This window comes from Melanostigma gelatinosum (assembly GCF_949748355.1).
Source record: "Melanostigma gelatinosum genome assembly, chromosome: 8".
Classification (NCBI taxonomy): Eukaryota; Metazoa; Chordata; class Actinopteri; order Perciformes; family Zoarcidae; genus Melanostigma; species Melanostigma gelatinosum.
Genome location: NC_136641.1, coordinates 10,432,527 through 10,447,221, shown reverse-complemented (window position 1 = coordinate 10,447,221; position 14,695 = coordinate 10,432,527). Strand labels below are relative to the sequence as shown.

At 44.2% G+C, this 14,695-nt stretch overlaps 1 protein-coding gene across 2 annotated transcripts in view; it reads right to left on the bottom strand.

Annotated features, from left to right (window-relative positions):
- prkar2aa (protein kinase, cAMP-dependent, regulatory, type II, alpha A) overlaps positions 1-14,695 on the bottom strand; it is a 34,536-nt gene that overhangs the window by 5,064 nt on the left and 14,777 nt on the right. For both annotated transcript variants that reach the window (XM_079273005.1, XM_079273006.1), the window contains exons 3-4: positions 3,030-3,065; positions 467-603 (exon numbers count right to left, since the gene is read on the bottom strand). In XM_079273005.1, coding sequence (XP_079129131.1) covers positions 467-603; positions 3,030-3,065 — 173 coding nt within the window. The remainder of the gene's footprint in view (positions 1-466; positions 604-3,029; positions 3,066-14,695) is intronic.

The following is a 14,695-nucleotide window of genomic DNA, read 5'->3' as shown; positions in this document are numbered from 1 at the left end:
AACAACAAGCACATCATAAGAACATAGTAACACAGGCTTCTATGACTTTAGAGGCAATAAGACGAGCAGAGTCTGTACCGGGTCTGTACTTCAAGTACCCGACCCGTACATTTCTTTGTCCCTTTTCTCTACTGTTCATTTAGTGAACTGCATTTATATCTTTTACTAAATTGTCTTTGTATTATGTAATGTCTCATCTGAGCTGCCATAAGAGCAGATGCTTTTATGTGTAGTTCCTGAGGAGAGTAATGTGCTGACCAGGAGGGAAAAAACCCTTTAAGTAGATCCAATGCAACACATCTACTGTTAATATTATTACTGTAATGAAAACCTGAATCAATGAATGGAGAAACTTAATGAATGCAGATGGTGTCACACATGACACAAGCAGTCACTGAAGCTGTAAGCTGGTCATGCGTTGGTGTGTGTGTACGTGTATCTCTTCGTGTGTGTGTGTGTGTGTTACCTGTTCTAGTGTTTTAAACAGTAGGATGTCTCGGCAGGACTCTTGCAGTCTGAGGCGCTGCTCGTCTGTTTTCGGGTGAACCACTCTGGGCTCCGTGTCCTCGTCGTCGTCGTCTGGGTTGAATGCCTCCGCACACACTGGAGGGAGGACATGTAAACCCACTTCACACATTGCACCAACATGTCCTGTTTGATTACACTGCAATTAGACTGAGCAAACACTGCAGGTTAGAGAGTTTTCTACAGACAACATATAGCAACAATATCTATCTATCTATCTCACACACACACACACACGGCCTAAAAGGAGGAGGGAGGAGATCATTACTGCAGGACACAGAGGGAGCCCAGAAGTGAGGAAATGACACGCCATGTTTCCCCACACTGGCTGACAGACACTGATGAGGTCACTTCAAAGTGTCACTATGTGTCCGTGTTTCTCCAAACTGTGTCGCGACACACTACAGCCCTCACATGACATTTAGCACAAAACACCTGGAAGTCTGTGTGAATGCGTGTGTGTGTGTCTCATCTCTCAGCATTCACACCAGTCATGTTTGGAGCAGTTCGGCCTCTGGAGTCGCAGCGCGGTAACTCCTTTAGTTCCGCTCGATCAGGCCGGTAGACACAACGGAGCAAATAAATAGCTGTTAAAATTTGAGCCTCTGCACTCGGTCAACCAGAATGCGATGCGGTTAATTAAGCGTGAGAACATGATCTGAACCGAGGACAAGAAGACACCCAAAACACAAGGCTTTTATGAGTGTCAGGACACCGATGTTGGCATAAATAATCAGCTTGGTGTGTTCTTCATTAAAATGTAAGATAAGGCAGAGAGCAGGTCCATCATGCTGAGCTTAAGTTGCAGGACTCAGATGTGTTTTGTTTCCTCCGAGCTGCCAAAGCCTCCATCTATCCCTGGCAGGATGACAGGACACACGAAAACACCTGCCAATACACACTACTTGTGAGCCTGTGTGTGCTTTGTTTACAAGTTCACTTGTAACAGGGCAACGTGATCAAAGGGAATGCAAATATTCTATCAAGTCATCATTTCCACCCTGTTGTCAGGCCAAGGTAAGTAAACTGTGGCTTCATGTTTCTTGTGTGAGACAACACAGACTCCTAATAGCGTTGAAGCCGTCCTCCTTCCTGAATGTAGAGAGCACGTGTCCGTGTACTTTCACATGAGGACTGTGAAACAGATCACTGAAGCCACATCACAGGTTCAGCTCTCCCATAGCCTCTCATCTACAAATTCACTGACTGCTTTTCTACAACTCTTAAAAGGCTTTCAGAGTTATTCTGTGGATACGCACTTCTCTCTCTTAAGCCAAGGAAAGGCACAGGACTGAAGACATCTGTGATCACCGGGGTAAATAACTGAACTTTAATATTGAATTTATGCAATATTAGAGATAAACCTTCTGTGATGAAAGCTCTAGCTCGTATAGAAATAAGCAGATTTACTGATTGTTTTCTCAATAGAAAATGTATTGTCTGAAATAATGAAGCAAGTAAACAACAGCAGTGTAAAGCTGCCCGTTAAAAGTTCAGTTAGAAAGTAAAGAACCGCCGTCAACCATAAGGCAGTCCAGCATAGTACCACTACAGACACACATTACAATGATCTGATTTACAAAACTTGGATCTTGGATTACATTACAATGTACGAGGACCTCTTGGTTTCAGCTAAGTGTGTCATTGTTTTTCATTTAAGCTTTAATGAGCCTTCTTTCCTTGGGAGAAGTTTAAATGTGTCGACCTCAGAAAACACCACACTCACACACACACACACACACCTGTAAAAACCTACTTTGTACGACTGGCAAACTGAATAAGGAGGTTTGTAGTCACATCTCTGGGAAACATGATGAGCACCATGTTTACGCTCAGTCTTTGTTGTTGTATTAACACGATGTCTTCTTAAGGATCATCATGTCTGACAACATTACCTCTACAGAGAAGGTCTACGTGTACCACACAAAGACACTTTGTTGACCACATCATAAAGCAAAGACCTCTATACATACAGATGGATGTTACATCTACAAAACGGTCCAACAACTTGTACATATTAACAGCACGGAGTCCACACCTTTACGACACCGTGGTACAGACAGCAGGGTCAACAGTGACGGTAGGACAGAAGTAAAGATAAACATCAGCAGACACACCCAGAGCCTAATCAAAGTGCAGTGCTCTGTGACGACTGACGACATTCAATTACTCATGTGTAAACACTAGACGGGTACGAGGAAGCGTGAGAAAACAGAACGCGCCGTACACACAAGACCACAGGCGCCGAGAGAGAAACAGTCACACAGAACCCCAAACCCTGTGTTTTTAAATCCAAGAGATAACGCGAATACACTCATTATCGAAACATCAGACAAACCGGTGAGTCTACTACTAGCCTCAACGTGCGCGACACGCATAACAACGCTGACGCTGAGCCACCGTGGCAGTGATGTGTGCAGTGTCGTCCCTGGTGTGGATTACACTGAGGGGACATGACGTCAAACATATGCATGAACACAGACATGCTGGGGAGCATTCCTTACCCGACACTCTCCTGTTGAATCTGCTGGGTGGTGGAGCTATGGAGAGAGAGAGAGAGGTGACATTAACAGCATTGTTTTTACATAATGACATTTAATACGATTCTGTGACCACCATTATCTATGAACAGACGGTGTACAAAACAATAACTGTTGCGAAAAAAGGAAGAAAAAGGCAGACAGTGAGTCAGAGAGAAAAATACAGAGTCAAACAGATAAAGGCAACAAGAGGGGAAGCGATAAAAAGTAGGACACAAAGATGTAGGCAGACAAAACAGAGACGGAGCACAATCACTCGGTGAGAAAACAGGAGCTGAGAGAGAAACTGAGAACCAGTATTTTCAGAAAGTGCATGTTTTCTTCACACACATGGATGCTGCTGTGAGCCGTGGCTACAGCCTCCAGCGTGACACACAGTACCTCTAACACATGGCAGCGGCACATTTTCATGACTGCAAAGTGAAAAACTACTAAAACAAAAACATGATCAAACTCAGCAGCATTGATCACACAATGACAGATATGAGCAGATTTACAAATAACTTAATACGAGTCCTCATAGCTGTGTGGATAAGAAATAATGTGTTAGGAGACAGAACGGTTGAAAGGGTAATGGCAGTTATGGTAATATCAAATCTGTTACACTGTGGCTCCACTACACCATGTCTTAAACAGCTCCCATTAAATATAATCAGTCAGTCCGTCTGAACCACAGATTCACGGTTTGGTTGCGTTTTGTCTGTGCCAGTGTAGCCGGCCTCAAGCAGCTGCAATGCACATGTCACAGATGCTTCAAAACACAAACATTAGCACTCAGATATTATTTGAGATAATAATCTCTTTAAGTTGACCCACGAGAACGCTATGTGGCTCTTACATTAAGCCAGAGGAGGTCATACACTGATGTGACATCCAAATGTGACATGAGCTAGGGATGAATAGCATATAGCTTAAATGTATCATCTAGTTATGACCAACGTTTGCAACAACATTGAACCAAAACACAGGAGAAACATCCAGTGCAAGGCAGAGGATGCTTCCTGGAATATGTGTCAACAGGAGCTGTAATCATGTTTAATTTCTGGTCACGATTTCACTCGACGCTCAGCGGTATTCATCAGAGTAGCAGCAGCCTGGAAGGACACCGCTGGATATGAATATGCATCAGGGATACTAAAGTGGCATGACGGGAGAGAGAGAACTGTGTGCACGAGAGAGAAACTGCACACGTGCGAGTGTGTTTGTACAGTATGTGTGGTTGCACAGTCAACGCAGTGCGTGTCTGCATTCTGTGTGCATGTATTCCGGCCTTTGGCAGCGCTTGGAAAGTATCCTGATCTTGTGAATGTGTGTTAATGTACAAAGAGCAAAGAGACTGAGGTCAGGGTCCTAAACACCTGCTTTCTAACACTGGGCTGTTACTAGCCAGCATGGTCACACCTCATATGCCCCCCCCCCCCAATCTCTTACACACACACACACACAGGGTGTCCATTGCTATCTTATTACCATCCAGTCAGAGCCTATTAGATGTAGACTGTGAAGACGGGAGCCGGGGGGGGGGGGGGGGGGGAACTCTCACATACACACCACTTTCCTCTGGTCACATGGGGAGTTTAACACTCTGCTCTCCGTGGAGATCACGCTTTGCATCACTCAACACAGATCAAGCAACAGGATGATCTCGACCACAGCTGCAATGACATTTGCGCGGTCTGCAAGGGAATTTATTTTACTGTTCTTTTAAAGGACCTAAAAAAAAAACCTGGTTGTACAGAATTACACACTGCATCTCAGCTCTATTTTTAAGCACGAGTTAACGATCACATACTTAACGCACATTCAAACTTGTTTACCTCTTCTCTCATTCTGCTCGACCACATATTAGCCTTGTTGACACACTCATCTACAACATGGTAACTGCCCAGCCGAAGCGCACCAAACAGCAGCTCAACTTGGCAGATTATTTGGATGGCAGGTATAAAACATACTTTAGCTTGTCAGTTGTTGGCAAATCCAAAAAGTTCACTGTTTACATGCTTTACTGTCTCTAAATCACAAAGGCTCTGCTCTCTCTCCAACAGTCTATTCATCAGTATCATGCAAATATGCATCTGTAAGCCAAGTCTCAGGGCAGAACCTATAGACCTCAAATTTTAACAATTGCTTTTTAAGTATCGAAAGTAACCTCCAAACCGTGTTTGGTTGCCTGCCAACAAGACTGGCAGACACATCTACTAGCCACAGCCAAACTGGAGTGTGAAATGAGGCAACAGAGTCAGTTCTTTGAGTCTTCTTCTCCCTTTAGCTCTTGCTTCTACTTTAACCTCATCCCAGCAGTGTAGTCCACACCGCGGCAGTGCAACCAGAAATGCCTCTGCCCATTACAACCACAAGGCAACTGTTCTTTGTCCAACAGCAACTTCACAAGCCGCTACAACACAAACGCACGTTTAGATATCGTTCATCAGCGTGATTCTTCATGTGCATATAGAAGATCACAGTCTGTCCACCCTTAAGCAATAGTAACAGACTCCAATGAGCTCTATTCTCTCCCCTCTGTCCCCCCCCCCCCCGTCATTTATTGTATAGCTCGCCCCCTCAGCTGTCTCGAAGGAACAGACCTTCCTCCCCTGTACTGCTCCCAAAGTTTCATGACTCCTCTCCCTGCCTCCATCTTCTCTTTCTCCCAGAGTCTGGTTTCTTTCTTTATCTCCTTAACCTCAAGACACAGATTGGCCCTTTGAAGTTGGTTGTTTAGGGATTGTTAAAGCAGACAGACAACACGAGGGACTGTGACATTTTTTATTTCAATGTCTTAATCAGTTTATGACCAAGATGAAAGTAAAACAGTAAAAAAAAGGTCATCATCATTGTCATCGTCAAATCAAGCGCTTCCTAAACTAATAGGCAGCCACCAGGGGGCCATCGAGATGTTCTGGTTTCACTTTCATTAAAAATCTCCTAACAGTAGCACCACGTGAAATTGATAGTTCTCTGGTGATTTCATTTTGGGTAAATAGTTTAGCTACAAGTTCATTTTGCTTCTAGGAGATGCTCTGTAAATGAGGAAGGACCAGTCTTACTCTAATGCAGGGATTCCCAAAGTGGGGTGCGCGCACCCCTGGGGGTGCGCGAGCTGCCTCTAGGGGGTGCGTGAGAGGAAAAATGTAATGGCGGTGCAGTCCTGTCTCCTAAAAATTACGTTCCCCCAAAACTAAAATGCATTCTCAATTACGTTTTACCACGAACGTATTTTCTCCCTGATTACGTTTGTGTTTGACGTACAAATACGCTTCTCATCAACATATCTTTACCATACTCTAGTCTTTATGTTTCTGTGATCTGCCTCGCCTCTACCCCGCCACCCACAAGTTATTGACCCGCGGCCTGTTCCGAGGGCTGACAGACCCGACGATCGGGTGCCTCACGGCGGGGGCGGCTGGAGACCTCGCGTCCCGGCGCCAACGAGTGAGCGCCGCCACTCGGAACCATAAAACCAAGTCCCGGATTTCACCCGGGGGACATTCTGGAGGTATTGTGACCGGGTGATGTGCCTCGTTGCTGGGGAGGTATGAGCCGAGAGTGGCGGGGTGTTATGGAGGTTTATATTACAACTCGGTGTTGTTCCCGTGCGTGGATGAGCGCATTTCTGCCGGAGACAGGCGGCGTGTTGTGGTCGTATTCTGACCGCGTAATAGGGAGAAGGAGAGGCGGTGGTGGAGAGGGAACAATGTTAAAGAGATGGTGGAATGTATGATTGGAGAGAGAGAAGCGAAAAGGTTGGACGTGATCCCGGTGTCCAACAACACTGTCGCGCGCATCGATGCTTTGTCCGAAGACATCCTGGCTACATTGGTCGGTCGCGTGAAGAAGAGTGAGTTTTACTCTCTGCAAGTAGACGAGCCTACAGATGTGGCCAATCTGGCCAATCGTCCGTTACCTTCGTAACGTTACGTCCGTTACCTTTTCGAAGGCACGGTGCAGGAAGAGTTTTTGTGTTTTTATCTCGTAAACAAACGCCACGCGCGAGCAAACTGTTCTCTCATTAGTCCAATTTTTATGCGTCTCTGTTGCTTTTTTTTTTTTAAGGTGTGTGTGTGTGTGTGTGGCGGGGGGGGGGGGGGGGGGGGGGTTGGGGGTGCGTGAACCCGGTCGGGATGTAGAAGGGGGTGCGTGGCCTAAAAAGTTTGGGAACCGCTGCTCTAATGCAAAGATGTGTACACCAGCAGGAATGTAGAACAGCACAGATGTGAAATGTAAAATTCAAATCAGAATGTGAAATTTAAATATTTTGTCCGTATAATGACTTAATTGTGATAAGTAATGATGATCTAAATAATGGTGACAATCATTTCGGCCATTATCTTACTCTACACTCATGCCAGCCCAGCCAAGCTGTGTGGTGCCAAAATATTAAACACCAGACTATTGTGTCTGGTAAATAACTATATGTTCACATGTTTTCAAGGCCAATGAGATGCAGCTAGAGCCTCAGCGACCAAATCACACCTGTGGACCTGACCCTGACCTTTCACCTCCCTGTATGGACAGAAAGAACACTAAAATACAGAAGAGCTGGGCTGATATGACTAAAAACTACACAGCAACATCCTTTAACATCACTGAACAGTTCAGTTTTTCTGCTCCACATATCTGGAACAAAGTCCCAGAAAGCTGCAGGTCTGCTGAGACCCTCAGCTCCTTTAAATCAAGATTGAAGACTTTTCTGTTTGCTGCTGCCTTTAATTGAACCCCATTCAATTAATATATTAATACATTTTATGCATTTTACTACTGCATTTTATTTCTTACTGTTTAATGTTTGTTTTTATTGTTTCAATGAATGTTGTTTTTAAATCTCCTTTTGCCTTATGTTTTGATGCTTTTAATGGTTTTATGTGAAGCACTTTGAATTACCTTGTTGAAATGTGCTGTACAAATAAACTTGCCTTGCCTTAAACCTTCCACTCATTAGTCATCAGCCATCTATTCCCTGGTGCTTATGACTGCCGTTCTAACTTGAACATCTCTTCATCTTTCACAGTAGACATTCTTTCACACAGTGATTATTTCATCCACCTCTTCCCATGACACCGATGTATCCACTCTAACATCTTCCAGTTTCTGCTTGTGGAAAGCCATAGGTAGTATATTGGTGGATGCACTACAATGCAAACAGTGTAGTTCGCAGTGAAACGGATCACAGTACAAATAGGAGGAGGGGGGGGGAGAGAACATCAGGGCCTGTGGCACCGGCCATGAACTACAAGGTCAGGTCCCGGTTTGTGGCTGGGCGGGGCTTCCGGTCCCTCTCTCCTCTCATTGGCTGTCATCACTCAAAGAGAATATGGGCTTGAGGAAAAGCAGCACGCTGTTTAGTGTGACTAATTAATTATCTCGAAAGCAGAAAATGGATTTCTTACACATACATGACATTATAGAAAAATACATTCATCCCTTATACAGCTTTAGAAAATGGCGAGCAGCAATGAGAGTGTACACAATGTGAGAAGAGTGGAATGAAACATGCAACACCGGTGTACTTTAAAGAGGTTTCCACAGGTGGTGTTAGGGCTGGGCGATAAATCGATTTAATCGATTAATTCGAATGTGTGCTTTAAGGCGATGTGTTTTATTGAAAATCGAGAAAATCGCCCCCACCCCTTTTTCCCGTAGTAGAGTGCGCGCGCATTGTTTACAAACTAAAACAATGGCGGCCAGCAGCTTCACTGCTGCCGCCGCCACCTCACAAAAACAACCCAGCATTTTGGAGACATTCACCAACTGTACTCCGCATGAGAAGAAGAGTGCCCGGTGGAAAGCCATCACGGATGCAGTCGCGATGTATATCGCAAAAGATATGGTGCCCATATACACCGTGGAAAAGCCGGGGTTTATTCACCGTCTCAAAGCTTTGGACCCCAGGTACGTGCTACCAAGCCGTAAACATTTTTCTGACGTTGCCTTGCCTCGGCTGTACAATAGTACACGCCAAAGGATCTCTGCGGAGCTGGAGGGGATGTCATTCTACTCCGCAACAACTGACCTGTGGTCCAGCAGGTTGACCCAGACACCGATCCACTTGACTGGTGGAAGCGTCACCAACTTAACTTTCCAAGGCTAAGTACTTTAGCAAAGAAATACCTCTCTGTGCCAGCTACAAGTGCCCCCTCTGAGAGGCTTTTCAGTGTGTGGGGGGGGCATTGTTACATGCCACCGTGCATGCCTGAAGCCAGAGGTAGTAGACAGGCTTGTCTTCCTGGCAAAAAATATTTAGAAAAAACATGCACTACTGTTTAATACTGTTGGTTATGTTGTGAATGCACTTGATTTTGTTTACATGCACTTATTTACTGTGCAAAATATGTTATGTTGATGTTAGATCAGATGTTGCACTTTTGAAAATGTGAATGTTAAAGGGTCATATACATTTTATTTCATGCTGTGTTTGTATCAGTGTATTCAGTTAGAAAAGCTTACTGTAAAAAGTTACATTTGCACAGTTGTTTACAATGGAAGGCTACTATTTAATGCCATTTAATGTTATGTTTAATTTAATTTTATATTTAAATGATTCAGGCAAACAAAAGAGTGACCAAATACTTTTTGTATACTACAGGCACCTTTCTACAATGTTCAGGTTTTGTTTGCACTTTATTTTTATCAACCTACTTGGGAAAATCATCACAAAATAAAAGAAAAAATTGTTTTCAACAGCTTCTGTCATCTGCAAAAAATTTTGGGGGAAAAAAATCGATTTAAATCGTGAATCGGATTTTTTGTAAAAAAATCGGAGATTTTTTTTTTAGGCCATATCGCCCAGCCCTAGGTGGTGTTATCATGATTTCTGTGAGTGATCATTTAATTTCCACTCCCCTAATTCCACCTTTTTAGTTTCCTTCAACAAAGTCCCCTATTCCCCCTAAAACTCTATTATTCGCAGCATAACCACCTCCCAGGAGGACACATTCCAAACTGCTTAAAATGATTTGCTGTGATCCACGTCAAACCCATGAACAGGGTCAGATCTCTGCAGCAAAGAGGCACAGAGACCAACAGAAATGCATGCACACACACCAGGGAGCACTGATTTGACTGAATGGAGTTGTTTTTTTGGAGGCCGTTTTAAACCAAACGCAGAAATAAACTGTCTTGATCAACGCGTGTTCAGTCCCAGTGTTGAAGCCCATTTGAAATGAATCATGGATCGTCTCTATCAGGCACATAAAACGCAGTTGTCTGTCAAGAGCAAGTGGATGTAATAAAAGTGTGTGTGTGTGTGTGTCGATGTGGGGGCTGTAAGTCTGAGTGTGCAACGTGTGAAGCGCTCTCCCTTCAGTCATGTGGCTGGGGGAGGGGGTGGTAGTGATAGTGGCTGTATCAAGTGTACGGCTGAAGTTGCCTTGGAAACCTAACACAAAGAAGATATCATCGCCATAACAACGCTACCCCCCCCCCCCCCCACCTTCGGCCACCATCCAGCCCCTTCTCCTCTACCCAGCTAACAAGTGGCTGAGCATCCCCCCCCCACGTTCTCCTATATGTACACCCACTCACTGCCATAACAGCATTAACAGATGGAGAGAAAGGGGAGGACAGAGAAGGGAGGACAGAGGGACAAACAGAGAGACAGACCAGAAGGGGTGAGAGGGGACAGAAGGAAATAAAGAGATTAGTTATGTGTTGAGGAAGCAGATAAACAAGGTAATAACAGGACTATTGCATGTGCTCCCATTACTGGTGATTCAGACAAATAATGAAGAGAAGCAAACAAACAGAGAGAAAATAAATCATTGAGCGAGAGGAAGAGATCAAGCCCCCCCCCCCTCCCTAAGTGAATTAGGGGGGGAAAAAAGGAACCATTCCTCAGTCCTTGCCTGGTGTTTTCCATTGATTTCTCTTACAGCCAGTCTCAGTGTGTGAGTGTCTGTCAATACACCAGCCAGTGAGCTGACTGATGCATCTTAAATCTTTCCACTTTTGCGTTCACAAAATGGCCAGAGTGGTGGAACTGGTAAGATGGATGAGACTGAGGGGAACACATGACAGAGATGTCCAGCGACACGTTTAGTGAGGATTAAATGAAGCCGAACTCAAAAGTGCAGAAGCGACGGCTGGCTTTCAAGTGGGCGAGTTCAAGGTAAACTATATAAACTATGTTGTGAACAGGTCTGTTATCTGTCCGTCCACCTGTTGCTGCTCACACCTCCTGGTTTCCCTCTCACCACTCACTGCTTCCTTGAATAGAAACGGTGAAATGCAGGATAATGTTTGGCTTTTAAAAAGGCTTTGGAAGAGAGTCAACCACCATTTGGAGCCTCTCGTCTGTTCGACAGAGAGTAAAACAGGGACGGGGTTGGATCAGGTTTGGGGGATGGGTGTGCTGTCGCTGGTTTTTCAGAACTGAAAATAGTCGCTTCTACTTGGACAGTGCCCGACAATTCATTTGTTGCGTTAAAATGCAAAAGATTAAGCTGTTTGACTTCTTAATTCTTATTCTTTCAATACCCATGGACGCTCTTGAGAGAACAATTCATTTTAGACTGCAGATATAATAAAACACAAGCCTGTGAGGAGTGGAGGCACAGTGACATTTCTGTCACCTAACTGGCCAATTTGTGTCCGTTTTGAGCAGCATCAGACAAAGTTCTCCGTTATTGTTCTCTCATCTTTGATTCTCAGACAGTCTGGGGCACCGTGACAACTTCAATCCACTGAGGTTTGTGCAAAACGTTTACAACAATTCTTAATTTTATACCTTTTCAGTTCGTCCAGGTAGCATAACTATGATTCATAGCAAAGTGTTGAATAAGAATAACAATCCACTCAATCATTTTTTATTTATTTTTTAAAATCAGTTTTAAAAAAAAAAGTTTAAAAAAGTAGCTGGTTAGAGTTCTACAAATGTAAAGCTTTGATTGTCTTCCTTTAATATGATTAAACTAAATGTATACTTTGGGAGTTTTGGGCCTGCTGCTGAGATGCATGCAAGGGCCTCCCTTCCTCCATCTATGCCCCTTCGCTCCGTATTTCCCCAACATTTCTCTTCCTCAATAGCAGCCCTCGCCATCTGTTTCTCCATCACTTCTCCTCTCAAGGCCTGATTGATAACAGCAGGGTCATATACTGTATGGAGCTTCCCTCACGTGGTGCCTCTCCTACAGAACTAGCAGCTTCAGACATCACACACACGCGGGCCAACAGTGAGGCAGGCAGAGAACACACACACACACACACACACACACACACACACACACACACACACACACACACACACACACACACACACACACACACACACACACACACACACACACACACACACACACACACACACACACACACACACACACACACACACACACAGAGAGTTTGATAGCAGACTCAATACAAGTACATCAGCCTCCTACTGCACACCCACATAGAAGTCCCTCCAGAATCAGGGGAGAGATGGAAAAAAAGTGGGCAGGGACCGAGATTAAACAAGGTCCGCTTCCTTCTAGCAAAAGCCTCGACGGCTACAGGAGCTTGGATAACAGGGATGTGGAATGGGGCACTGCATTTGATGAATTTACTGTTGATCAGGCCACAAATCTCTTAATTTCTACCGCCAGATAATCAGACCATTAACACAGATTTTGGAATGTGCTGATGGCTTCATTTCCAGTAAAGGAGAGAACAGGCTTGTGCTCTGCTGTGATTGTAAATGCAACACAGTGGTTACGGAAAACTAAAAACGAGTCGGGGTATCCAATTAGAGGGCATAAACATCATTGTTTTTAATGACTTAGATTAGTACCAAACAGTCGACTCTATCTCAGATTTGTCTTTGAAAAATTAGGGCTCATTTAAAACAGTAGATGGCGCTTTGAGCACTTTTCAACCATGAAATGCTGATTTCTTTATAAATTTGGAAAGAAATGTCAATATTAACAGCAGCATTGATGCCTTTCATCCCATTACCTTCATATAATGTATTGTCCAAGTGTGCAGTTACTCTTTAACCTTAATAAACTGAAATTACACTGTAAAAAAGTTGACTTAAGACTAAAACAATCCCAGACCGGACAATGCCGTGGCAGCAACCTGTCAATCACAAGTTAGCCCCGCCCTAAAGCATACCCTGCTTTATCGTCTATGCTACTCTAAATGGGACCATAATGCTTCCGCATTGGCTTGACTTTTCAGACCCGGAGCTTTACATTGCAAATAGTTGTTTGATGCTATATCAATACTGTACCTTCTCCCTACTGGGAGCCACTGTTTATCAACATGATCAGTTATCAATACATCCTTCATCTTTCCATCTTTTTCCTTCTGCCCGGTTTCATCTCTCCCCCGAGCAGAAAGGAACAAACATAAATCCTACCCTGCGTGTCCTCCTCCGCAGAGAGGATGTACATAGTCCGGCTCTATATGTCGATGCATGCTGAAGTGCTGACCTCAGCAGCAGCAACCCCAGCTTTCACCCCATTATCGGGCTCATGTGGAAATCGAATCACATAATGCCCGCACTACATTAGCTATATCAATTCGCACACAATTACACACGCAGGTCTCTAACATGCAGTATTTGTAGAGAGACACAGACAACATAGGAGGTACGCGCACACACACACACGCGCGCATGCTTTCTTTAAAAAGGAAACATTTGCCCGGAGACAGATTTCACATGTATTACATAACTGATATATTTTACTGAATAATTACAATGTATGTGTGGCAGCACAGCACAGGTGAATCATTTGAGCAGAAACCATCTCAAGAGTGCCGCGAAAAGTTGCCGTTAGAGATTGCTTTGCTTGTGGCTCAACAGACGGTGGATTATGAACCTGGTGAAAGCCTCCGTGTCATTCCTGGTATAATGTGCAGTGCAGGTATCGGGTCTGCTGACGTATCACGTCTGCTGTGAGTCATGTTAGAGTCAAATTATTGGTGTCAAGCAGCATGTCAATTATTGCCTCCAGCAAATTGGAGCCTTACCAAAAAGGGCTTGAGCACACCCTCCAGATACTGAATGTTAAAACTGTATTACGGACAACACCAATCAGGATCATGTTCTGCGTTGGAATTGTCATTTATCATAATCACAGGGAGTTGATGAAAGTCATCAGTGCTGGCTGGTTTCATGCCCCGTGGCTGTTTCTCCTCATATGAGAGTCAGCTGGGAAACGACACATCATTGAAGTAGGTTGTTGAGAAACACTACATGGTACTGTGGGTGGCGGTCGAGTATTGGTCACAGAGAGCTTGTGACATTTTTCCTACCGGTTCAAATCGTAAAAACAAGCATCACGGCAGCTCCCTTTGAGCAAAGCACGAAGCACAGATGAGCTCGTCGAAGCTCTGGTTGGTTGACAACTTCATATCAAATGTTGTGAAGTGGTCGGCTTGGCATCAGCTGTTCACACATTAACAAAATACAGACGGTTGTTTTGTTAGCTAGAGGGCTGCATAAGAAGAAAACTTCCATGAATCAATAATCCGGGCTCTAATATTTGACAGATGTTTCAGGAGATAGCAGATATTTTACAACTGCAAACTTGTGCCCCAGAGAGAAGAAACTGCACCTCTCCATTTCTGTTCTATAGACAGCCAACAGGATGACCTGGTAGCGTCAATTACACATTTAAATGTAATTGTTTATACCTTACACTCCCTCTCCT